Source organism: Vulpes vulpes, chromosome 3, assembly GCF_048418805.1.
Source record: "Vulpes vulpes isolate BD-2025 chromosome 3, VulVul3, whole genome shotgun sequence".
Taxonomy (NCBI): Eukaryota; Metazoa; Chordata; class Mammalia; order Carnivora; family Canidae; genus Vulpes; species Vulpes vulpes.
In genome coordinates this window covers 150,385,491-150,411,788 of record NC_132782.1, presented here as the reverse complement: position 1 = coordinate 150,411,788, position 26,298 = coordinate 150,385,491, and the positions used below count along the sequence as shown (strand labels likewise).

General features: G+C 38.8%; 2 protein-coding genes across 7 annotated transcripts in view; one reads left to right on the top strand and one right to left on the bottom strand.

Moving 5' to 3' along the window:
• LRRC40 (leucine rich repeat containing 40) overlaps positions 1-17,583 on the bottom strand; it is a 48,816-nt gene extending 31,233 nt beyond the window's left edge. For 2 of the 5 annotated variants that reach the window (XM_072754899.1, XM_072754900.1), the window contains exons 1-3: positions 17,379-17,578; positions 3,037-3,218; positions 1,850-1,923 (exon numbers count right to left, since the gene is read on the bottom strand). In XM_072754899.1, coding sequence (XP_072611000.1) covers positions 1,850-1,923; positions 3,037-3,218; positions 17,379-17,529 — 407 coding nt within the window. In that variant the 5' untranslated portion in view covers positions 17,530-17,578. Of the gene's footprint in view, positions 1-1,849; positions 1,924-3,036; positions 3,219-10,736; positions 10,847-17,117; positions 17,216-17,378 lie in introns of those variants that run through there. The other 3 variants (XM_072754901.1, XM_072754903.1, XM_072754902.1) reach the window with 3 other exon arrangements.
• Positions 17,584-17,588: 5 nt separating this feature from the next.
• The window catches only part of SRSF11 (serine and arginine rich splicing factor 11), a 41,707-nt gene continuing 32,997 nt past the window's right edge, over positions 17,589-26,298 (top strand). Inside the window, exon 1 of one of the 2 annotated variants that reach the window (XM_072754904.1) lies at positions 17,589-17,720. The gene's annotated coding sequence lies outside the window, so the exon portion shown is untranslated. The remainder of the gene's footprint in view (positions 17,721-26,298) is intronic. The other variant, XM_072754906.1, reaches the window with a different exon arrangement.

The following is a 26,298-nucleotide window of genomic DNA, read 5'->3' as shown; positions in this document are numbered from 1 at the left end:
CTTCTGTAGAGTTACTCAGTTTATTGTTTTAGATGTCCCAAGTCACTAAAGATGATACATTCCCTGGTAATTAAGAGATGACCTGATTTAACTTATTCCCAGATTTATCTCAACTATTCACTTAGGAATTCCATTCTATTTTTATTCCATTTACAATTATTTAACAAATAACAGGATGACGTAAGAAATACAATGGGGTAAAAATAACCTTAAATTATACAAAAATAAAAGTAGTTGAAACAAAAATACAAGATACCTTCTAAAATAAATTAAAACCACTGAACAGTTGTCAAAAATTGGCTATTACTGTTGGACACTTAATTGAAATCTTTGTAAATGTCACAGGGACATAGTTGGGCAGAGACGTAATACATTTCTAGCTACACATTTTTTCTACTCCATTCTCCATCTACTTCCTCCATCCTAACACTTATCTTCTAAAGTGCTGGAAGCCAAAGCTAAAGCCATTGCCATACCCAATCCATACTCCCTCACCTCTTCTCTCAATCCTCCCCATTCTTGACTTTGCAGGTCACATCCATGCCTTGGACTTGTATGGGGAAGAGGGTTTGATTTAGCTCTAAATAATTAGCACCATTTATGTAGGTATCTTTGCTGATTTATGTAATTTTTTCAACAGATGAGGACTGTAACTTAAGGAACCATTTTCCTTCAAAGCAATTAGCTTACCTGCAGAGCACTAAGACTTGACTATGCTGTTAGATAGATCTGTAACCATACCAATTTTATAAACCAGTTTTTCAAACTATGTTTTGAACACTTAATAAACCTTGTAATCTCCTAAGTGAAATCTTCCCAAATCCCTTTTCCTCTAATCTGTGTATACATAACATGTAAGATAGTTATTATTTCTTGAAAGTCTAGGTGTGTATTGAAAAGCAAACAAAGTTAGCCAGAGCTTCAGCTGCCTGGCTTCCCATATACCTACCAATGAGTACTAGAAGCACATCTATAGAACCCCAGGAGTTCTCAGAAAAGTTTAAAAGCTACTAATATTCGGGACGCCTGGGTGGCTCAGCGGTTGAGCGTCTGCCTTTGGCTCAGGGCATGATCCTAGAGGTCCGAGATGGGGTCCCACATCAGATAACCCCCCAGGGAGCTGCTTCTCCCTCTGCCTGTGTCTCTGCCTCTCTCTCTGTCTCTCATGAATAAATAAAATCTAAATAAATAAATAAATAAATAAATACTACTAATATTTTAACCATGACATTTTTACCATTAATGAAAGAATCATTTCAAAATATTCCTATTTCCTATTCAAAATTCCTATTTCCTAGAATTTGATATTCTAAAAAAAATATTCTATTCTTTTAGAATATCACAGTAACTTAAAACCTGAGATATCAACAATACAGTTACTAAAATACCCAGTAAAAATTGTTACATAAAAATAAAACAAAAAGGGGACCGCCTGGGTGGTTCAGTCTCTTAAGTGTCTGCCTTCCGCTCAAATCATTATCCCGGGATCCTGGGATCAAGCCCTAGGTCCTCAGGCTCCCTGCTCTATGTCCTTGTCTCCCAGGCGTGCATATGCGCTCTCTCTCTCAATAAATAAATATTTTTTTAAAAAAAAGTAAATAAATAAAACAAAGTACTTCAAAAAAGAAAAAAATAGGCCTTATATTTTTAAAATCAGAAAAACATGTAATTCTAAAACAAAAATAAAAATAATCTGAGGAAAAAAATAATCTGAGGAAATTTAAAATTCTTCTCTTTTACCACTTTCTGATAATACAAAAATATTTTCTGATGTTAGAAAAAAATTTAAGAATATCAGATTTACACCCTTATATTAGCAACACTGAAATTAAATAAGCTTAAATTTTACCTGACATTAAGTTTCTGAAGATTTTCTAACTCTCTTATAGCTGAAGGAAGGGATGTCAGCTGATTATCATGTATCTAAAAGTTATTTAAAAACAGTCAATATCTTAGTCATAATTAACCATATATGAGTTTGCCATTGTACAAAATTCTTCAATAATAATTGTTATTCTAATTCAACAGCAGAGTTGGAGTACTGTTAATTTGTTCTACATATAAAAGAAGAAAAGTAATTTGAAGTGACCAAACTTCTGTTCAAAATCATGAAGTGATATGTCATCAATTTTAAATATTACTATTTAAAAAAATAGCTGTACCTCACTGAGGGTTAAAAACTAATATTTTAAAAACATAGCTATACCTTTAAGAGGGTTAAAAACTAATAGCACTTGATAGTATGATTTATGTCAACATATCAAAAAAAGGGAGAGAAAGAGGAGGGGGACCTCTCATGTTCTCATATTATTTTCAAGGTACAAGGAACCTTAGAGACCACCTAAGCCAATCCATTCATTTTACAAATGAAGAAAATAAAAACTTCTCTGGAAATTTGACCAGAGTCAACATTTTCAGACATGAACTAGAAGATTTCTGATGTTCCTAAGTACATCAGAACTCCATAGACTGTGCAACAAACTACTCATGCTTTCCTTGACAATATGACAAGACTAAATAGTCTAAATAAACACACTAATGAGACTAAAAAAATGAGACTAAATGAGACTAAAATATAGTCCTTGAATAAGGACACAAAAATTTAAGTTCAATAATTCAAGTCAGGTTGAAGACAAGTTAAAAAAATGTAATTTCAAGTATTGCTTTCATGTCTAGAATAATGAGAAAAATAACTGCAATACAAAATAAGATGAGCAACAGCAACCACTTGTTAAATACAGATTCATGCAATAATGTATTTAAATCTAAAAATAATTTTTAAAAATAGGTAGTAATCTTAGTCGTGTTTTATAGATGTGGAAACTGAAGCACAAGGAGGTAACCTTCCAAAGGTCACACAGCCAATGAGAATAGAAGCCTGATGTTCAGTATGTGCACTCGGAACCCTCATGCTATGCCCACCAATAACTTATTCCTCTTTGTATTCTATCAATTAAACATGTGTTTTCTGCATATCGATGCTTAACTTGACCTCTGTAGTCTCTTCAACTAATGACCCATCATAGGTCAACGTACATCAAGAACAGTAAGCGCAGGCAGGAGTCGCAGGTCATCTGTAAGCGACTGAAGCTGATTGCTGGATAGGATGAGTTTGGTCAAGTCTGTCTGCTCCCACCACCGCTCGGCAGCACTGAACGAAAGATTCTGGTTAGCTTCCTCGGGAACATCCACATTTATTCTCCAGACACACTGAGGCACTATTTCCATCACCGGCACACCAAAAAAGAAAGAAAACAAGAAGTGAGATACTAAGTGACATACCTTTGTAACAACCATTCAGCTTATCTATCGAAAAGCAATTTCTGAAACGTTAAAAAAAAAAAAAAACACTTAAAAAATTCTAATAGCAATGAGTTACAACTAAAGTTGATTTTATTCAAAAACAGAACATGGTATGTATTTTATATAGTAAATCTCAGTTGTAGCTTCATTCAACTATAGGGACTACATGTATACTTTGCACAGCATGTTGTGGTAGATCTAGAAGACGGATAAAGGAGGGACTCTCCCATTACGCCAACAGAATAAAGCATGGAAATCAACATTTATGAGGTGATGTCACATGTTTATAACAGAAGCACATACTGAGGAAGCACTGGTAATAATAATAGCTAAGAACAGCTAACATTTATAAATACAAGGCAATTTTCTAACATATTCATTTAAAACTTGTAACGACTCTGTGAAGTAGGAGCCATTACTATTCTCATTTTAAGAAAAATGGGGCACAGAATGTATAATTTACCCAGGGCCATACAGTTAGTAAGTAGCAGAAATGGGATTCAAACACCGGCAAAGCTGTATGTCTTGACTCGGAGTGGACATTTGGAAGGCATAACTAATTCTGGCAGCTGCTATTTTACCAGACATAAAATTTTGTTTCTTCCTCATCACACAGTATTGGGTGGATTCTACTGCAGCAAACACAGTAACTTCTTAAACATAGCAAGTAAGACCATACAAGTTGAACAGGGAGAGTCCAGGTTCACCACTATAAAATCTGAAACTCCAGGAGGTGTTAAAACTTGCTATAGCATTGCAGCAAAACTATTTTAGAGTCCTTCATTCCTTCATAAAAGTACAACTACATATTAGTACAACTGAGAATTGTGAGCAGGTATTAATCAAGGCAACAACTGGTTATACCTTGCAGTGTTAAGCTAAGATTTCAGAATGAGACTAAATGGAAAGGTGTGGTCAAAGTTTCAAGTTCAGAACACTGAAGTCCAATTCAGGATTATTAATCTGATACAATGGTTCTACAGAAGCCAAGCAAAGCTTCTGATAGTCACGAGATTTATACTTCTTCAAAAAATGGGGTACCCGTATTCATATTAGAATGGATTAAAAGATTCCTCTCCTACCTCTCTCTGCTTAGGTAGTCTCTTTACAATTCTATCACTGGATCTCTAGCTAATATGAATATTACACAATATAAGTGGACTCAAAAACTATAAGCTTCTGTTTGTGAATAGAAGTTTACTTTTAAAGCAAAGCAAAATAAAAAGAATTCTCTATCCTTGGGATCCCTGGGTGGCGCAGCGGTTTGGCGCCTGCCTTTGGCCCAGGGCGCGATCCTGGAGACCCGGGATCGAATCCCACATCAGGCTCCCGGTGCATGGAGCCTGCTTCTCCCTCCGCCTGTGTCTCTGCCTCTCTCTCTCTCTCTGTGACTATCATAAATAAATAAAAAATTAAAAAAAAAAAAAAGAATTCGCTATCCTCAACTCTTTCAAGAGCAAATGCACCACAAAACGTATCATTTACTATAGCTACCATTACTATTATTATTTTGGTATATAGGTATGGAGGGTTGAGTGGGAATAAGAAACACAGATCAACTCAGATTAGCATGTGAATTTATTGACACCACAAGTAAGCAGAAATGGGGATGCTCTATATATTTGACTAAATAGCAGTGTCACTTGAGAAAAAAAAATTTAAGTTACTATATGCCATACAGGTTAAGTCACCAACAAAAAGTTACAGAACAAAAAAGGCAAGACAAAACAATACAAAACACACACTAAAAAGTACAGAGAAGCTATGTGATATGCACAATTCTACTCCTAAAAAGATATGTACAGCATTTGTGCATCTATTTTTCTCTAACACCTATATAGACGTACATTAAGATAATTATAATTAAAAAATAATGTAATAACAAATTTTGGTGGGAGGCGGGGAGAACAAGAAATTTATACACAACATAATGAAAATGTTACCCATTAACTACATTAAATAAATGTTACAGTTTTAAAATTACTTCAGATTTTTTGTTAGCAAAATTTGTCCTTGTGGGAACTATCAAGGATAGTTGATCAAGGATGGATAATTGTTGATACTATATTGTTATTGAACATTTATCAATTTGCTTTTCCATAAACACTGACACACTGCTCATTCTTTCCCCTTTAATTATTCGTGAGGTATCCCAATTTCTTCAAAAGTTTATACCATCAAGATTCATGTCACTTTTCTTCCCCCACCCATAAACATGAAGAACCACTAAAATTCTTAAAAAGTCCTAATTATTGAGAAATTCTATAGAGGCAGCCTAAAAGTAGCTTACCAATTAATGAAACAGATACTATCAGGTAAAAATGGATGTCAATAGGCATATAAATTTGAAAAGCTACTATGCATTAAGGTTTATTAATGTGTTATTTACTTACTTATTTATTAAGTAGGCTCTACCCTCAGTGTGGAGGCCAACACAGGGCTTGAACTTACAACCCTAAGATCAAGACCTGAGCTGAGATCAAGAGTTGGTCACTTAACGAACTGAGCCACCCAAGAGCCCCTCATTTGCTTTATGTAAATATTTAAAGTATTATATAAAATGTCAAATATATACATAAATTTAAATAATAGTATAATGAATTAGCACTCCAGGTATCCACCACATACCTTTAACAATTATCAACTCATAGCCAGTATTGCTTCATAAATAATCTCATTTACATCGATCTAAGCTACAATCATAAACCAGATAAAGAACAAATTAAGCCTAAAGTAAACAGCAAAGAGATAAAGAGGGGAAGTCAATGAAACAGAATAAAGAACAATGAAATCAATACCTGGTTCTTTGAAAATGGAAATACTACCTTAGATCCTACAGATGTTTAAAAGGATAAGGGAATACTATAAACAACTTTACATCTATAAATTTAACAGCTTAAATAAAATGAACAAATTCCTTGAAAGGTGGGAAAAACACAACAGCAGTAGAAAACCTGAGTAGCCTTGCATCTGTTAAGGAAATTGAATTTGCTATTTTAAATATTCCCATTTAAGTATTTAAAACAAAGAAAACCCCAGGCCCAGATGGCTTCTACTGGTGAATTCTAGCAGACATTTAGAACAGAAATGATATTAATTCTACAGAGTCTTTTAGAAAATGGAGGAAAGAACAAACCCTAACTCGTTTTATACAGCCAGCATTAGCCTGATACCAAAAACAAAGACATTAAAAAAAAAAGAAAAAAATTACAATCCAAACTTCCCAGTGATTATAGGCCCCAAATTCCATAACAAATGTTTTACCTTTATATACATCACAACCAAGTGGGAGTTGTATCAAGAATGCAAGACTCTTTTAACATTTGAAGATCAATCAATGCAATCTATCATATTAACAGAAAAAGACACCAATGATTCTCAAGAAATGAAAAAAAAAATCTGACAAAATTCAACAAGATAAAAGCACTCAAAAAACTTAAGTATCAAAAGTAATTCCTTCTACCTAATAGAGGGTTTCAATGAAAAGCATATAGTGGGGCACCCGGGTGGCTCAGTGGCTGAGCATCTGCCTTTGGCTCAGGTCATGATCCCAGAGTCCCAGGATAGAGTCCTGCATAGGGCTCCCCTTGGGGAGCCTGCTTCTCCCTCTGCCTCTATCACTGTCTCTCATAAATGAATAAATAAAATCTTAAAAAAAAAAAAAAATGAAAAGCATATAGCTAACATCATTCACAATGGTAAAGACTTTCAGTGCTTTGTTTTAAAGGTTTTATTTATTTGAGAGAGCAAGTGAGAGTAAAAATGAAAAAGAGCATGAGCGGGGGGAGGGGCAGAGGGAAGAGAAGCAGACTCCTTCCTGAGCAGGGAGCCTGACTCAGGGTTCAATCTCAGGACCCTGGGATCATGACCTGAGCCAGTCACACACTTAACCGAGTGAGCCACCCAGGCACCCCAAAGGGAAGAACGCCCATTATCACTACTTCAGAATTTCACTCTAGGTCCCAACCAACGCAATAAGGAAAACAAATAAATGGCATTCAGATTGAAAAGGAAACAGTAAAACTGTCTCTATTAGGAGACAACATGATCACCTATGTAGAAAATCCTAAGGAATCTATAAAAAAAAAAAAAAAAAAAAAAAGATGGAATGGATTTAGAGAGTCCACAGAATTCCAGACATACAAAAGTCAACTGTGTTTCTAAGCATTAGCAATCAATACACGAAAATGTTTTTTAAATGCTTAAAGATTTATAACACACAGCATCTAAAACCATGAAATACTCAAAGTTAAGCGTAACAAATATATGTAAAACCTGTGGTATGAAAATATAAAATATTGCTATGAAAATTTAGAGAAGGTCTAGATAAGCAGATAAATATATCACATTACAAACTAATTATTAAGATGTCACTTCTCCCCAAGATGACTTACAGATTCAGCAGCACAATCTTTTTTTTATTTAAAGATTGATTGATTGATTGATTGATTGATGATAGACATAGAGAGAGAGAGGCAAAGACACAGGCAGAGGGAGAAGCAGGCTCCATGCCGGGAGCCCGATGTGGGACTTGATCCTGGAACTCCAGGATCGTGCTCTGGGCCAGAGGCAGGCCGAAACTGCTGAGCCACCCAGGGATCCCCCAGCAGCACAATCTTAATCAAAATCTCAGAAGGCATTTCTGTGGAAATTAACAAGCTGATTCTAAAACATATTATCAAAATGGAAAAGAACTAAAACAGGTTAAGTAAGTTTTGAAACTGTTGAAAAAAGTTGTAGAACTTAACAGTACTTGATTTAAATTCTTACCACAGAGCTTGCCAAGACAGTGTGGTATTAGTGTAAGGATATATAAACCAATAGAAGAGATGAGTTCAGGAAAACTGCATGCAATTATATATTGTCAATTCACTTTCAACAAAAGTACCAATTTAATAAGAAAGAAATAGTCTTTCCAACAAATGGCCCTGGAACTGTAAATTCATATAGATAAAAAGTGAACCTCAACTTTTACCTTATGACAAAAGTTAACTCAAAATGGATCATAGACTTACATATGAGAGATAATGCTATAAAAATTCTAAAAGCAGAGGAGAAAAGCTTCACACCCTCTGGATGGATAAAATTTCTTACTACAGAAAAAGTACAACTCTCAAAAGGAAAAAAAAAGATAAACTGGACTTCCTCGAAATTAAAAAAATTATATTTTTCTAAAATATAATTTCACTAATCCTCAGACTGGAAAAATATATTGCATATCAATAGGGATATCTGAGAAGTACTTGTATCCCCAAAATATCATAGGTCTTACAATTTAAAAACAAATAGCCCAATTTAAAAATAGAATAAAAATCTGAACACTTGGCAAAAGATCTACAAATGGCCAATGAACAGTTGGAAAAGATGCTAAACATTATGAGACCTAAGGAAATAATAAATAAAACCATAAGGAGGTATTACAACACAACCACAAGCATGGCTAATGTTAAAAGGCTGACAATACAAAGTGTTGGTAATGACCTGGAACAACTGACTCTCTGTTTAGTAGGAGCAAAAAGCTTGGTAAATTCTTACAAAGTTAAATACACACTTATCACTATATGCTGAGCAGTTCTACTCTGAGGTATGTAACTCAACAGGAATGATAACCCGTTTACACAAAGACTGTATTAGAAAGTTCATGGCAGTTTTATTCATAATAGCCCCAAACAAGCAACTGTTGATCAACAGGTGAATGGATAAACAAATTGAGATATATACATACAATGGACTATTATTACTGAAAAATTTAAGAAAACTACTGATATAAACAACATGAACCTCAGAAAACATACTAAGCAAGAGATGCCTAAAACAAAAAATTGCAAATGTAATTCTGCTTAAACGAAACTCTAGAACCAGCTTATCTATACTAACAAAAAGCAGATTACTGGTTGTGCGGAACTAGCAGTGGGGTTGACAAAAAAAGGGCCTTAAAGGAACTTTTTGAGTGTTGCGAATATTCTATATTTGTTATTGTGGTAGCAATTTACAAAATTGAATGTATGTATATATGTGTGCGTGTGTATAAATATATACTTGCTGAATAACAGTACACTTAAAATGGATGCACACATTGTAAATTATACTCCAATACGGTACTCAAAGTCAAATAAAGATGATGTAATATATCAAGGTAATTGTATGCATACATATACTCATATGTACAAGTGAATGAATAAACAAAGTGAAGTATATATATGCATAAGCTCACATACATACATACATACAGCTACATACACACATATATTTCTCCCAAGATGATACTTGTTTCATATACTACCGGATACAACTTTCTACAATGATGGAAATATCCTATATGCTGCACTATTCAATACAGTAGCCACTAGGGGCATATAGCTACTGAACACTTAAAATGTGGCTAAGGTAACTGAAGAACATGATTCTTAATTTTATTTAATTTTGGTTAATTAACATTTAAATATCCATATGTGACTACGGGCTTCTACAACGAACAGAATGGCTGTTAACAAAGACTGAGAAAAGATTTCTTTGCATGATTTTTTGGCATATTACTCTTTATTCTACTGACAATAGCCAATTATAGAAATGGGGACTACAGATGGCTTGATTGCAGAGAACTGTCTAATTTGGAGAAGATACTTGGAAGTGGGTAAGGGAAGAAACAGAAAAGAAATAAATATGTTTAAAATGGTGTTTACATGAAGGACGAAAGAATGTGTACACGGTAAACTACAGGAGCAACAAATCATGAGATTTAAAAATCTTTTTTGATGGTTTTGAACAGTTTCATAAATATAATGATCACCCTAGTACATATTTCCTTAAAGTAGAAAACCATTATCATTTCTATTAAGATCTATATCCCTAGTATACGTAGACTCCTTCTTCTAAAAGGCTGTAAATATATTAAACTATGATACACAGTATGACATCATGGACGTACGACTGACGAAAGAGTCAAAGAACTAAGGCTTGGTTTAAACTGTGCAACAAATCAAACTGACCAGTAATCTAACATCTCTGGTTACCAACTTCCTTGCTGATTAAATGAGAGGGTCCCACAGTAACTTAAAGGCTAGGATGCAGCAATAATAATAATACAAAAAGGCTTTTGCTAGGTGCAGAATAATATTTTAATAACAGCTTATCCTACAAATGCCATTCACTAAACGATCTACCCAATTATGATGATTTTAAAAGAATAAACCAGTAAGTCTAGCACTATGTAAAAGATGAGAGAAAGCTCACTGACAAATATTACAAATTTCTCCACAAGTTTATTCATGGCAACCAATGGCCCCTTTAAAGAATCCCATACTGACAATCCATAATACCTCAGTATTATGGATTCAGACTACACGTAAAGTTTACTAAGAAACAAATACAGTCATACATACATATATATACACTCGATAGCAAAATTAAACAGTTACATAGAAGGCATTAACTCAGTTTCAGCTTGAAGTTGGTGCACAGGGATAGTCTCCGTGTTTTAGAACACTTGAGTCATTGTTATATTAGAATGCATGAAGAGAACTCCTGGAAGTCCAGCAGGACACTGTAAGAAAAAATGAAACAATGTTTAACATATAAAAAAGGAAACATATTTACCAATCACATTAAGAGAAAAACAAGCTTGAATTTATACTTTAATGTCAGGGTACATTCAGTTTTATAGTGAAGATAAGCCTCACTGAAACTGTAATTCCATTCTTCCCAATCTGTACTTCTCCTGTGACAGTATCTACGACAGATGGCATTCACTTAACCAACGTCCCCTTTCTTCTCCTACTCAAGAAAACATACTAAAATGCAAGTAAATGAACATATTAATATAGGGATAAGTTTAACTTTGCCTAATGTATTAAGCAAATTTTGGCATTGATAATAACTTGAGGTATACTACTCAAGAAACTGCAATACTGAGGTTCAGAACTATTTCAACAGATCAAGAAATAGGAATAGCACTTTCAATTAACCATCTTGTTCCTTGTTTTATAATCCAAACAAGTAGACTTCCCTGGCTTTCAGTATACTAAAAATTAAATTTTTACCTCAAGATTCTGCAATGATATACAGATTAAAACACTTTCCTATTGTTTTCATTTCTAAGAATGTTTTTTAGATGATCCACTCAATAGTTTCTTTCTGGTTACTAAAATCTGATACTTTGGTTAATTCTTATTAGCTGTTATTCCATTAAGACAAACAGTAGTCAAAATACAGAGTTAAGCTAAATAGTAAAGCAGAAGACACTTAATATAGATTAAGGATGCTTATTTCAAACTTGGGAAATACATGATTTATGTTACGGTTTTTACTGTGTCATAACTGAATAAGGCAAATTCTCAGTACCTTAAAACAGATGGCATAACATCTTGAGGCCTAGACACCCTAGACCTATTGATTTACTGCTACAAATGAAAACTAACAAAACTGCTCTCTTCAAAGTAAGAAAGATAGCCTTATACCCATATTTCCCTTTTAAATAATATGGTTTCCAAGCAAATTTAATTGGTTTGTTTAGTAAATTATCCACTTACCATTTTTCCTGTCAGTTCAAAATGTGGTTTCCTTTAAAATTTACAGCATTCTTCTGTTCCAATCTCTGATACCTTTGATTTTCATCAGTTTTTGATGTATCACCCAAAAAACATTTTCTACACTACTATTCTACCAATGTCATGTAACCACAAGGCAACAATCAATACCTCCTTTTAAATTCCATCATTCTTTTACTTGGTCCAATGAGAAAGCTGCAAGATCCATACTAAACCAAACAATGATATATATTTTTGTGTACTTGCTCGGAAAAAAGCTGTCATTTAAAAATTTTCAGAATATTTCTAATATTTCTTTGAAGTTGGTTATTAACAGTGACTTTGTTTCAGCACACCTTTGTCAGTAAGTTATAGAACTGACTCAAGTATAACTTTAAAACTGCCAACAATATTCAGATGTTTAAGTAAATTATAGTAGTCATAAGATATTATAGTCACTAAAAATCAGATTTTTCAAGTGACACCAAAAAAATGTATAAACAGAAGTCTAGCAGGACTGTGTACAATGCTAAATTTGTTAAATAATAAAGAACAAATGATAAATTATATATCCTATTCACATGAAAAACTTTAGAAGAAAAACCTTCAAAATATCAAGTGACTAACCCTGAATGATTATTTTCCCTTTTTTGCTTCCTATAGCTTGTACTTTTCCTATAACAGACACTTGTATAAACAAGAAAATGATAAATGGGCGTTCATAAAACAACTATGGCTTACAAAAAGAAAGGGTACTAAAAACCATCAAGAGTACCCATTTCGGGATCCCTGGGTGGCGCAGGGGTTTGGCGCCTGCCTTTGGCCCAGGGCGTGATCCTGGAGACCCGGAATCGAATCCCACATCGGGCTCCCAGTGCATGGAGCCTGCTTCTCCCTCTGCCTGTGTCTCTGCCTTTCTCTCTCTCTCTGTGACTATCATAAAAAAAAAAAAAAAAAAAAAAAAAAAAAAAAGTACCCATTTCAATGTCAGATAAAAATTAATGTGTACTACGTACCAGTTAACACCTTATTAGGGTAATAAAATGTCTCACTATTCTTAGAGCTTCCACTAAGAAAAATCAATTCAAGGAGACCATCATCTAAGCTAAAGAATAAACAGAATTTTAACTCCTTTGGGTTATATACAACAAAATTAAAGGCTAGATTCTATTTTTCCAATGTAGGAATAATGGACATGAGTGTACATTACAGATACCTCTAAATTACTGCATAAACATGGAGGTAAGACTTAATGGTACAACATGAGAATATGTTATTTAGCAAGTGCAATTCTTAATAAATAAGTTTGAATAAAACATATTAAAATGCTTATGTGACTATAAATTCTTTGAAGTGTTAGTTTGCTTCTTTCGCACAATATCTGGAAAACCATAGCAGGTGTATAACAAATGTGACTTAAATTAGTATCTGTAACTCCCCACAGAATTCAAACATTTTCATATTTATTATCTCATATCTTTTTTTTTATAAAATATCTCATGATACCTCGTACATATTAATAGCAATCAGAAAGAAGCCATGTTTGGTTATCACTTTTGAACATAATTCATAATTTTATGTAATAATATTTGAAGATAAAAATGAAACTTTTTAATTTTTATTTATTTATTTGGAGAGCAAGCAAGGGTGGGATGGCAGAGGGAGACGGAGAGAGAGGGAGAAAGAGAATCTTTAAGCAGCCTCATGCCCAGTGCGGAGCCCAACTTGGGGCTGGATCTCATGACCCTGAGATCATGACTCACTGAGCCGAAGAGTCGGAGGCTTAACTGAGAGCCACCTGGCAACCCAAAAAGATTTTTAAAAAATGAGTATAACTTTAAAAATATAACATGTGTAGACTAATAAAAGGTTTATCAGAAAATAGTAACAGTAATCATTTTTCTGCAATTACTTTGTCAGAAACAAAAACACTCATGTACCTTTCATCTATACGTCTTCATATAACACAGACTTTAAAAAATCCAAAAGGCCACTGGCCGCCTTCTGTGTATCACTTATTCGCTGAACCCTAACTGAACAGACATGCAGCATAAAAAAGACAGAGGACAATCAAGCTCAACACTAAGAAAACAAACAACCCGATTAAAACATGGACAGGATCCCTGGGTGGCGCAGTGGTTTGGCGCTTGCCTTTGGCCCAGGGCGCGATCCTGGAGACCTGGGATCGAATCCCACATCAGGCTCCCGGTGCATGGAGCCTGCTTCTCCCTCTGCCTATGTCTCTGCCTCTCTCTCTCTCTCTCTCTCTCTCTGTGACTATCATAAATAAATAAAAATTAAAAAAAATTTTTTTTAAAATAAAACATGGACAAAAGATCTGAACAGGCACCACACCAAGGAAGATACACAGATAGCAAACAAGGTTATAAAAAGATGTTCCACGTTATACAACATTAGGGAATAGCAAAGTAAAACAACACTGAGATAGGACTACATCCTTCCCATAAGGGCTCAACTCCAGAAACCGGATGATACCAAAGGGTGGCAAGGATGTGCATCAACAGGAACGTTCATTCGCTGCTGTTAAGAATGCGAAATGGTACATCCATTTCGGAAGACGGTCTGGCAGTTTCCTGCAAAGCCAAGCACAGTCTTACCATGGGATCTAGCAATGGCACTCCTAGCTTTACATTCAAGTAGGTGAAAATTTATGTCCACACATAAACCTGAGCACAAACAGCAGCTTCATTCATAACTGCCAATAAGTGGAGGCAACAAAGATGTCCTTCAAAAGGGTAAATGGATAAAATGGTACACCCATACCATATACTACTATTTCAGGATAAGAGGAAATGAGTTATCCAGCCAAAAAAGGCACAGAGGAACCTTAAATGCATATTGCTTAGTGAAAAAAGCCAGTATGGAAAAGCTACATACTCTGGGATTCCAACTATATGATCTCTGGGGAAAGGCAAAGCTACTGGAGCAGAGAGGAGGTGGCTGCCAAGCTGGCCTGAACGAACAGGTGTAACTCAGGATGTTTAGGGCAGTAAAACTGTTCTAAATGATACCATGACAGCAGATACAGGGCATTACGCTTCTGTCAAAACTCAAAGAACTGTACAGAACTGAGAGAGAACAGTAATGTAAACTGTGCACTTTGATAATAATGTGTCAATATTAGTTCATTAACTGTAACAAATGCCCCTCGTGCATGCGAGATGTTAGTAAAGGGAGAGCTATAAACTGGGGTAAGGCTGTACATGGGGGTTCTGTACTATCTGTTCAATTTTCTAGAAACCTAAACTATTCTAAAAAGACTGTTCTACAATCTAAAAGACTGTTTTATGTTTTAAAAGATTAGTTGTTTGCGGAAGATAATCTTTCATTACAGCCACTGTTTTTACAGTGTAGGATTCTGAGAAAAAATGGGAGGGCCTTACAAATACTTATGGGGCAACATTTCAAAAGGTTTTTGTATGTTTGTCCCAAGAACTTTATAGCGAATCTTGTGATGTATGGGGAGTCCTTAAATACTGTGAGTGACATAATAAGATCCGGGTATCAAAAAAGAAAACTCTTGATGATGACACTGATGCAGAGTGTGAGATTTAAAGAAACCCAGGAAAGCATTTAGGAAGCCTATTAAATGTCAACAGTGACAGCAATAAAAATGATGACAGTTTTTATGGTGTAGTTTTCACGTGCCAAGTACTTTGTATGTTATTATCTCATTTAAACTTGAGCGGGTCCGATCATCACTACCACATTATAAATGAGAAAATAAGGTACAATGAGATTATGCATTTTAAAGTTACAGGAGGGGGCAGCCCCAATGGCCCAACGGTTTGGCACTGCCTTTGGCCTGGGGTGTGATCCTGGGGTCCCGGGATTGAGTCCCATGTCGGGCTCCCTGCATGGAGCCTGCTTCTCCCTCTGCCTGTGTCTCTGCCTCTGTGTGTGTGTGTGTGTGTGTCTGTCATGAATAAATATTTAAATGAATAAAGTTACAGGAGGGCAGCCCGGGTGGCTCAGCGGTGGAGCGCCTGCCTTCTGCCCAGGGCCTGATCTTAGAGACCCGGGATCGAGTCCCACGTCGGGCTCCCTGCATGGAGCCTGCTTCTCCCTCTGCTGGTGTCTCTGTCTCTGTGTGTCTCTCATGAAAAAATAAATAAAATCTTTAAAAATAAATAAAGTTATATGAGCAAAGGCAGGTAGATAAGGAGCACGGCCCCCAAGAGGCCCTACGTAGAGCCCCGCTTTACCCTGGCTGGGCGTCCAAGGCTGAATGACAGATGTCGAAGGCCACAACTAGGTAAACACCTTGTACTTTATGGCAACAAGGGTTTCTTTCTGATATGTAAGCTACAAATGCCATGTGCTTCTCCTGCTTCTATCCCCCCACCCCCACCCCGCACGGAAATACGACGCACACCCACCCACTTCATCTGTTCCCTTGGACTTTTAAAAGACAAAACCACCCCAGGCCAATACAAAAGTACATTCCGGTGCTGTGCCCGAGACTGCGAATCCGAGAAACCACCAAGGAGCCGACACCGAGGCAAACACACGAGGGTTTATTTACAAGCTCGAGCTTGGGTCCAAGTATACTCCACACAGCAGAGCAGGGGCTGGGACCCCGAAGTGGGTTACAGCTGGGTGTTTTATGGGCTGGTCTAGGGGATTTTTCAGAAGCGGTGGAGGAATTTTTTTTTCCCCCGTTCCAATATGGGGGGAAAGGGTGTGGGAGTTTCTTAAGATCTAATATGAGATTCTCTGAGCTCTGCTGTCTTTCTGATCTGGGATTCCCTGCCGAGGGCATCCTGAGCTTTGTTCTCATTCTAATACGGGGCTTAACTGCAGTAAGGCACAGTGCAGCTCCCATTCGCAGGGGCCTGAGACGGCTCTGCTCGCGCCAACGCTGACCTTAAAGGTGCAACTGCCTTAACTGTCTCGGCCTCCACACCCGGCGCATCACTTACTACTTGGAAAATATTCACTATTCCTTCGCTTACTCCCTCCACCAACATTTAATAAGAGTCTGTTAGGAACCGCACACACATTTTTTGGGGGGGGAAGGGGGGGAGTGTTCGTGATACAACAATGAATGAAACAAAGCTCCCTGCCCCTCCCGAAACTAACATCGTAGCGCGAGGGCAGGGAGGACAATACACAAATACGTACATTCGGGTGGTGATAAATGTCAGTACAAAATCAAACAGATAAAAAAAAAAAAAAAAACCCGCAACCGCACGGGCGGGCCCCGCGGGAAACCGTGTGTCTGGGGGGACCGACGCGCGTCGGCGCCCGTGCCCGTAAGACACTTACGTTTCCAGGGATTAGAGGCTTCTGCGGGCAGAGCAGGGAGCCTACGTCACCATCACGGCCCCTTTCACCTGCTCGGTCTAGTCTACACGTGACTGTTTAAAAAAAAAAAAAAAAAGCCGCCGCTCGCCGCGGGGCAGGTGGGAGCAGCGCAGTGCGCGTGCGCGGGAGCCCCGGGGCCGCGGGGGGTCAAGGGCTGGGGGAGGAGGGGGAGGGGGAGGGGAGGGCCCGGCCGCCCCCCGCCGCCCCACCTCGGCGCCTCACCTTCGCGGAGACCCCGGCCCGACAGGTTCAACTGTCCGCTCCTCCTCGCGGCCTTCAACAGCCCCTGCGGCACCGAGGCGCCCGCGTCCGTCCGCTCGGCTCGGAACCCCGCTCGCGGGTCGCGGCCCGCCACGCCCCGCGGCCGCGACATGTTCCGAGGCTCGGGCCGGCACGCGCAGCCCCGCCCGTGACGCGTCACGCAGGCGCCGCCGGCCGTGCGCGGGGGCCTTCGCTGGCGGCGGCGCGGCCCGATGTCGTCACCGCCGGCGCCCGGGCTGCCGCGTAGAGGAGCCCTTCCCGTTGCCGGCGCCGGCCCCGCGTCTGGGAAATCGCTCGGCTCGGGTAAGTGCGGCTCACGGGCTCGGGGCGGGCGGCGGCGGGCGGCGGCGGGCGGGTTCGCCGTCTGGGCGGTCGCGGCGGCCGCGGCCGCGGGCGTCGGGGCGGGACGAGCTTCCGTGGTCCGAGGCCCGGACGTGGGCCTGCGCGGAGCCCGGAGCCCTGGGCGCGGCCCGCAGCGTGTGGCGGGGGAGCCCCGAGGCCGTCGGTCCGCGCGGGCCCGGCCTGCGGGGGGGGGGGGGGGCTGGGCCTGCGCCTCCGCCTCCGCCTCCGCCTCTCGGGACCGGAGCAGCCCGGCGGGCCCGGAAGCCCGCGACACCCGCGTTCGAATCCCGCCGCCTCCGTAGGTGCCGCGGCCGGGGCCTGGCTCCGGGCCGGGGGTTTGGCGCTTCTCGCGAGCCTCGGAAGGACGGACTAGCGCAGGCCGTAGAGCTCGGGCGGGACGGCGGCTCCGCCGGGCGGGCAGACGCTGCTGCCGGACGCGGTGGCCCGGAGACGCGCTGTCGGGTCGGGAGCGTGCGCTTGCCCCGGCCGGTCTGCCAGGGACGCGGGGGCTCCGATGCCCAGGGCCGTGCGGGGGCTCGGCTTGCCGCTGCCCGGAGTGATTGCGTCCCGCGGGGAAGCGGCCCCCGGCCCTCCAGCAAGCCGGGGCGCGCCGCGGTCCTGCGCCCCTGAAAGGCGGCTTTTAACCACCCCCAACACCCCCAACACCACCCCACCCCCAGCCCCCACCGCCAACACCAACAAAACCCCCCAACACCACCAACCCCCAACACCACCAACCCCCAACACCCCAACACCAACACTCCCCCAACACCAACACTCCCCCAACACCACTCCCACCACCAACATGCCCTCAACACCCCACCACCATCAACACCCCCACACTCCCACCCCCCAACATTCCCACCAACACCCCAACACTCCCACACCCCCAACCCCCACCGCCAACACCAACAACACCCCACCACTAACACCCCACCACCACCAACACCCGCCAACACCAACTCCCAACACCACCACCACCCCAACACCCCACCACCAACACCCCCACACTCCCACCCCCCCAACACCCCACCCCCCAACATCCCCACCAACACTCCCACACCCCCAACCCCCACCGCCAACAACACCCCACCACTAACACCCCACCAACATCAACACCCCCAACACCACCCACACCCCCAACACCAACACCCCCCCAACACTCCCACCCCCAACACCCCACCCCCCAACACTCCCACCCCCAACACCCACCGACACCACCAACACCCCCAATCCCCGCTTTTTCTTCTCCGTTCTTCTTCAGAATCCTTGACGCTAAAAGTGAGTAGCAGAAAAGTAGTAGCAGAGCAACACCACCTGCAGGGAGACTGGGTTGTGAGGCGAGGACCTTAGTTTTTGCAAGGTCTCCAGTGAGCCTCCTCCCTGCCACAAGTTCATCTTGAAAGTAATGATCGGTACCACCTTCCCGAGCCCCAAGTGCCTCGGGATCTCCTTTGCTTTCTCATATTCAGAACAGTGACCACCTTTGCAGGTGAAGGAAGGGAGGCTGAAAGGGACCCAGAAACTTGCTGAAGGTCACGAGGTTCTGTAAGTGGTCTGGCCAAGAACGCAAACTGGATCCCTCTCGCAAATCTTTCTTGTTAATCATTAGGATTTGCGCATTGGCCTTTATGCCATCATCTTCAACCTCTTTATATTTATTCATGATACAGAGGGGCAGAGACACAGGCAGAGGGAGAAGCAGGCTTCATGCAGGGAGCCCGACGTGGGACCCGATCCCTGGTCTCCAGGGTCATGCCCTGGGCTGAAGGCGGCGCCAAAGCGCTGAGCTCCCCCACCCCACCCCCGCGCTGCCCTTTTTTTTTTTGTTTTTTTGTTTTTTGTTTGTTTGTTTGTTTTGTTTTAATTAGAGAAAAGCTTTTCCTCTTTGGTGGTTTGTAACAGCCTGCCTTTGGAGGATGAATTACTCAAGTATGAAAATTCATAGTAGCCACCAGTCCCCCATCCTAGATTCTTTTCTTAGCTCATTTTTTTTTTTAAGTAATAGGCAAAGTGTAATAGTTTCATTTGTTGTGCTTCTGCTTGAAGTGCAATATTTTGTTATTGACATTTACAGTAAACATTGCTGAATTTTTTTTATGAGAGAAGCGTGATTCTGTTTAATGGCAAAGTAATTCTGAAAATCTAAGTGACCATATACTTGTGGTAAACTTCAACAGGTATAAACTGGCATGTAAAATTTTATGAGTGTTTATTTATAGTGCACCGTGTGTGATGCCTGCGGAGCAAGTACAGAGTAAGCAACTTGAATTGAGCCTCCATAAAGAGAGCTTAGGGATCCCTGGGTGGCGCAGCGGTTTGGCGCCTGCCTTTGGCCCAGGGCGCGATCCTGGAGACCCGGGATCGAATCCCACGTCGGGCTCCCGGTGCATGGAGCCTGCTTCTCCCTCTGTCTGTGTCTCTGCCTCTCTCTCTCTCTGTGACTATCATAAAAAATAAAAAAATAAAAAGAGAGCTTAGAGTGATATGTACTTGTCTTCCTGGGACTTAGCACCTTATGTTAATTGTATTACTTTAGGAAGAATTCACTGCCGACAAAAAAACCCAGCAGTTTCTCAGCTTGAGCATTTCAGCAAACGTATTTGCATTTGCTTTAAAAAAAAAAAAAAAGGATTTTTGAAGTAACATGAAATGGATGTCTCCTGTGCAGAGGCTGGAGTCTACTCCATAGCTACCTTTTGTAGCAGAATTTGCTTAGCTACAATTTATTATTTTCATTTTATTAAAGTAAATAATGCCTTGTCCACCTTCTTTGCCAAATGAAAAAAAGTGGAAGAAAAAATGTGCCTAAGAATTACATCAACCAAAAAATGCTGTTCTGTGTGGTAACGGAAAGTGTACTTTATCAAAGTAAGATAGAGTGGCTTACTTCTCCTTTTACAGTTTAGTAAGACATTTTCAAACATGTCTGTATTACTCTCATAAATATTGCTACACGTTAGATTTATTTCAAAGCTGAAAAGTAAGATGGATTTATTGAGGCAAATCAAGAAACTGTAGTAAAGGAAAATGACATTAATTTGTGCAAGATTTTTAAAAATGTTACCACCTAAGAGCAAAGTGAATTTGCTTTCCAAACATTTCTAGGAAGTTTCTTTTTGTGTAAATTAACAGATTTAGATGTAACCTATTTTGAATTAGTATTATCTTTCAGAATGTTGCCTAATCAGTGGGAACTGCTATTTTATGGTAAAGTTATTTATTGAAAGAACACTTCACTTTTTAACCCTGTCATTATTGATTGGAATTGTTGAACTTAAAAAAAAAATTGCTTAATGTTTTTTGAGTGGGATTTTTTTACATTCTTACATACTTATTATTCAAAGTTTTCTGTATTTGTCCCTCTATCAATAAGTTGTTTTAAATGATCAAAATTAGAGCAAAATCATATAGGACAGGGGCTCTCCATATTTTAAATACTCAACTTTTCAGGTGTTCATTACCCGTGTCTTTTAGTTTCCTTTAAAAATTTCAATTCTCAGTTTCACATGTTTTCCATTCATGCCTATAACTACCAACTTTTAAAAGTAGTCAGTAGAAAACATTCTATACTATTTCACTGAAGGCAGTACATATTTTGCATTTCTATTCATAGTTTAAAATGTAGATTTGAATTGTATTTTGTTGTTAGTGAGTTGTGATAATTTTTTCTGATGGAGAGTGCAGTTTATTTTAGAACATTTTATATATCTATTCTTTGTATGTTTCCTATGCTTTTTCATTTTTTTAAAAAAGATGTATTTATTTGAAAGAGAGAGAGAACAAGCTGGAGGATCAGGGAGAGGGAGAGAGAATCTCAGCAACTCTGCCTGAGTGGGGAGCCTGACTTGGGCCGGAACTCATGACCCTGAGATCATGACCTGAGCTGAAACCAAGAGTCGGAAGCTTAGCCAGGACCACCCCCTTTTTTTTTACTTTTGAGTCCTCTAACAGGAAGCTTGCTCTAGGTAGTTTAATCTTTGAGTAAAATAGCGGGTCTTAACATTTCTCTCAGCTTTCAATGCAAAAGAATTTCGGTCCTCAGCTTTGGGAAGATAACATTTTCATTTTACTCTTTTGAAAAGGTTTTTACAAGGAGTTTGGGGGTGGCACAGTTGGTTGAGTATCTGACTTTGGTTTTGGAACAGGTTCTGATGTCAGGGTGGTGAGATCAGCCCTGCATGGGACTCCGTGGGGAGTCTGATTAAGACTCTCCTTCCAGGGTGCCTGGGTGGCTCAGTCGCTTAAGTGTCTGCCTTCAATAGGTTATGATCCCAGGGGCCTGGCATGGAGCCCCACCCCCGGCTCTAGGCTTACCTGGGAGCTTGCTTCTCCCACTCCCTCTGCCCTCCCCACCCCCATGCACTCTCTTGCTCTGCTCTCTATCTCTCAAATAAAATCTTTAAAAAACAAAAACCTCTTTTCCTCTCCCCCCTGCCCCCCCAAATAAATGAATCTTTTAAAAAATAAAATGGCTTCTGCATGCTAGTGGTTTTCCTATGAAGGAAAATGGAGGAACTAGTTAAACATTTTTTAATTCTAATTACTATTAGTTTTATTTTTTGGTTTATTTCTATCAAAAAAAAAAAAAGATGAAGTGGGTGGTTATAAAGCAGTCTTTATGTCATTAAATAAATGTTTATTGATTTTTCCAAAATAAGCTGGGAATGTTTCCCATTATTGCCAGGGATTCCTACTCCTAACCTTTAAAAGCTATTTTCTTGCTCATTTTTCCAAGATTAATGTTTCTCAGACTGAAAATATTAATTTTATAGGATTTCAGAATTTGTCTCCTTTAAAGCAGTTAACTAACAGAGAAAATTAGGGTACCAAATCCTAGAATGTGCTTCATAATATCATTCTGTCTGTGTTAATACATACAAACCCACTGTCAAATAAATCTGTTTAAAAGTTGGTTTTAATCAAAATCCACTATTTTAAAATTTGACTTTATATCACTCTCTGCTGACAATTTTTTTCTGCTGGATTTGGCTTACAACTTCATTTGCTTAATACTTAAAGAGGAATCAGGATTATTCATGACAAATATTGTTCTATATGAACAAAGCCTCCCCAACTGTTCTAATAAGATAATATGGTCACTGAGACTTTATTCTTAGTGTCAACTTAAGTTGGAAAGAGGAGAATATAAGAATAATTTGGTAGTTTGTTGACAATTACAATCAATAGATTTTTACTTAAAAATTTAATATTCCAATTTCAAGGCAGAATATTTATACTCAAAATTACAATCAAGATAAATGCTAGTTTAACTTTGAGAATAACTTCAACACTGTCCACATTTTTTTCCACATCAGGTTTTTTTTTTTCCCCATCACTTAAAATATCACAGTTACCAGTACTTAAATAATATGGAAGGTACCATCATTGGGATGTTGAGACACTATTGAACACCTAAATACCTGGTCCCTACAGTGCAAATCTGTGAGCCCAGCTTTGCTCTTCAGCTTTATAGAAATACATGTTTTGCACTTGTCACTGAATTTATTTACTGTTAATACATCTTTGATTATTTTCCACTTTAGAGATTGTGACCTTTTTTCTTTTAATTCATTTCCTAGAAAGTTACCTTTCCACCATCTCTTCCCTTCAAAGTAATTATTTGATCAACATCTCCACGTGTTTTAGACTTCATTGTGAGTTAATTCCAGCTCATAGTTCATAGCTTCAAGTGACTGGAGTGGCATTTGGGAAAAAGCATTATGTTTAGCTTCATCGTTTATCAGAAATTCAGATTGTTAAGCGTACTTAGTAATATTTTCCCTTTTTTACCCCCTGTGCTTTCGTCATTTGATGGTTTGTTGGCTCTGACCCATGTCACAGTACTTTTAAGATTAATCAAGCATATATGCAATTACTTACGTCTTGGAAATAAGAATACTCTAAAACTGTAGAAAAGTAATTGAACCCTTTCATGTTGTCCATGGAACATTTGCAGGTTTTTTGTTGTTTTTTTGGACGGAGGGGGGTTATTGGTGTTTTGTTTTAGAAAGAGAGAGAGAGAGAGAGGTAGAGAGAGAATCTTAGCAGGCTGCACACCCGGCACGGAGCCCGACATGGGGCTCCATTTCATGATCCTGATATCATGACCTGAGCTGAAATCACGAGTCAGATGCTAACCCACCGAACCTCCCCAACATGTTTGCATTTTATCAAAAAAGGTATGTTTTGTGTAGCCATCATCTATCTCTGCATGCTATTGGTAAAGTCCTGCTTTAGGATCAAAGTGAATATGAAAAGTTGAAATCTGTTGGTGTCATGTTTCAGTTGCAGCAGCCTCTGGAAGAAAGAGAATCTAATAAGTGCGTTTTGCATGTTGACTACCACTTAACAGTTTACAAAGTATTTTTATATTTGGCAATCGATAAGACATAGGAAAGGTAAGGAAGTTGAACACAGACTTTCCTACAGTGGTATATATCATTGTTGGGGTGCCTCTGTGCTGGACTGTGGGGTCGGTGCTTCATATCCATAACATTTCTAACCTTAAAAACTCGTACCTGTGTCCTCATTTCTCATATAAGGGAATTGGGGCTCGCATGGCTAATTGTAGGAACCACCTATGGTTGAGAACATGCAGAGAGGAGTAGCATGGGGTACTTGTACTTTTTTACACTTATAATCTGAATATTTAACATTTTCCATTTATTACTTTATAATTTTTAAAATATGCCACAAACGAAGCCTATATTAAAATGTGAGATCTTAAGAAACTCTTCTTGCTCTGTATATTAGCTCTTCTGATCATATCTTCCATGTGAATGGTGTCCAAGGGACAGCACTAGCCTAAAATAGAGTGATGGTATTAAATGGAACCCAGTTGAGGTGACCATTTTTCAAAATGAAAGATTTTTAATTTGTAAAGCAAGGATAGTTGAAGTTTATCTTTTCTAAGCATGTGTATTAGTGTTTTCATCCTCTTAACAGCCTAGTGAGGTGAACATTACTATCATTTTTCAGATGAGGAATTTGAAGCACAAAGTAATGAACCAGAGTCACGATTACTTTAATTTAGTTTGACTCAGCCTGTATTCATAATCACTGTAGCATCTTTTAATTGTTGTGAGGAGTAAAAGACATTTTAAATGCATTCGGTTAAAATATATATATATATATAAATAAGTAAATAAAATAAAAGCATTTGGTTATTATAGGTCCTCTTATTACTGAGTTGAGTACACTTTCTTTTTTACCAATTTTATCAGACTTTAGAAATAATTTTCCTTCATGAAGAGAAAATTATTTTTATGACATAGGAGGGGGAAAAATTTTGAATGGTGAAAATGTCTTGATTCCTTGATCAGGGAAAACTGTTAATATTAAAATACCTCAAACTGTTTATTTAAAGATACCTGTAACTCTACTGGATATTTTTTCTTTTTTCAAAGATTGTGAAACAGTCCCTCAAGTAGCCTTTTCTCAGTTGCAATTCCAAAAGAATCTTACATAACACAGAGGATACTATAGAGTAGTCAGTATCTCTGGAGCTTCTCCATCCAAATATTTCTTTTGACCTCATTCAAGCCAAACAGCCAAACGAATCTGTACAGATAAATTGTGATTTTCCAAGTAACACATATGCATCATAGCTCAGAATACTATGCATATGTATATAGGCAACAGCATTTTAATGTCCAGACTATCACTTTTTTTCCTCTATGTAAATTTTCAAGGTGTTCACAGATCCTGTGCTGTCAATTTAAAAATACGGATTCTCATGCCGTTGGTAGACAATATAAATTAGACAATGCAAAACTAGTATTTGGAAATAAATTGAAGTTGACTTTTTTTTTCTGTCCTAGTGTGTGTGTGCATCCACCCATCTATCAGTACACTAATGCCGACTCATCCTTTAGACTCTTCCCTTCATTCAGATAAAGAAAAGGGAATGTGAGATTTACAGTTTAACATTAGATATTAATATTTATAGAATTATCTAATTTTTAGAAATAGAATAGAAATACAATTATCTAATTTGTAGAATTAAAAATTCAAAATAAGATCTGCCGAGAAGTTTTTTTTAAGTTGAGGATTTGTAAGCTGCAGTTTATTTCCTAGTTTTTCTTACTGCTTTCTTTCTAGCCATAGAGGAAAAATGGATAGCCAAATACTTTGACAATTTATCTCAATCAGATTTCCTTATAAATCTGACAGATGCATTCCTGTCTTCATTCAGCAAGCCTTTGCTAAGTATATTATCTGAGTGAGGCATTTGTGAAGTTTTTAAGCACGTAGATGATAGTAAATTTTGACAAATACTGATTTTGTACTAGATATTGTCTGGCATCAGAAAACACAAACACCAATACTGTTACCTTCCCTGTCCTCAAAAAAAATGTATTTGCAAGAGAGGAATTGCTGCTTAACAAGTTTGATTGAAGTCCTATTGCTTGTGCAGATTTGCAAAATTGTGTCAATTAGGAGAACTCATTTCTTCTATTAGTTTGCACATGTGCTCGCTTCGGCAGCATATATACTAAAATAGTTTGCACAAAAGTGGCTAACAGTAACAGAGGTG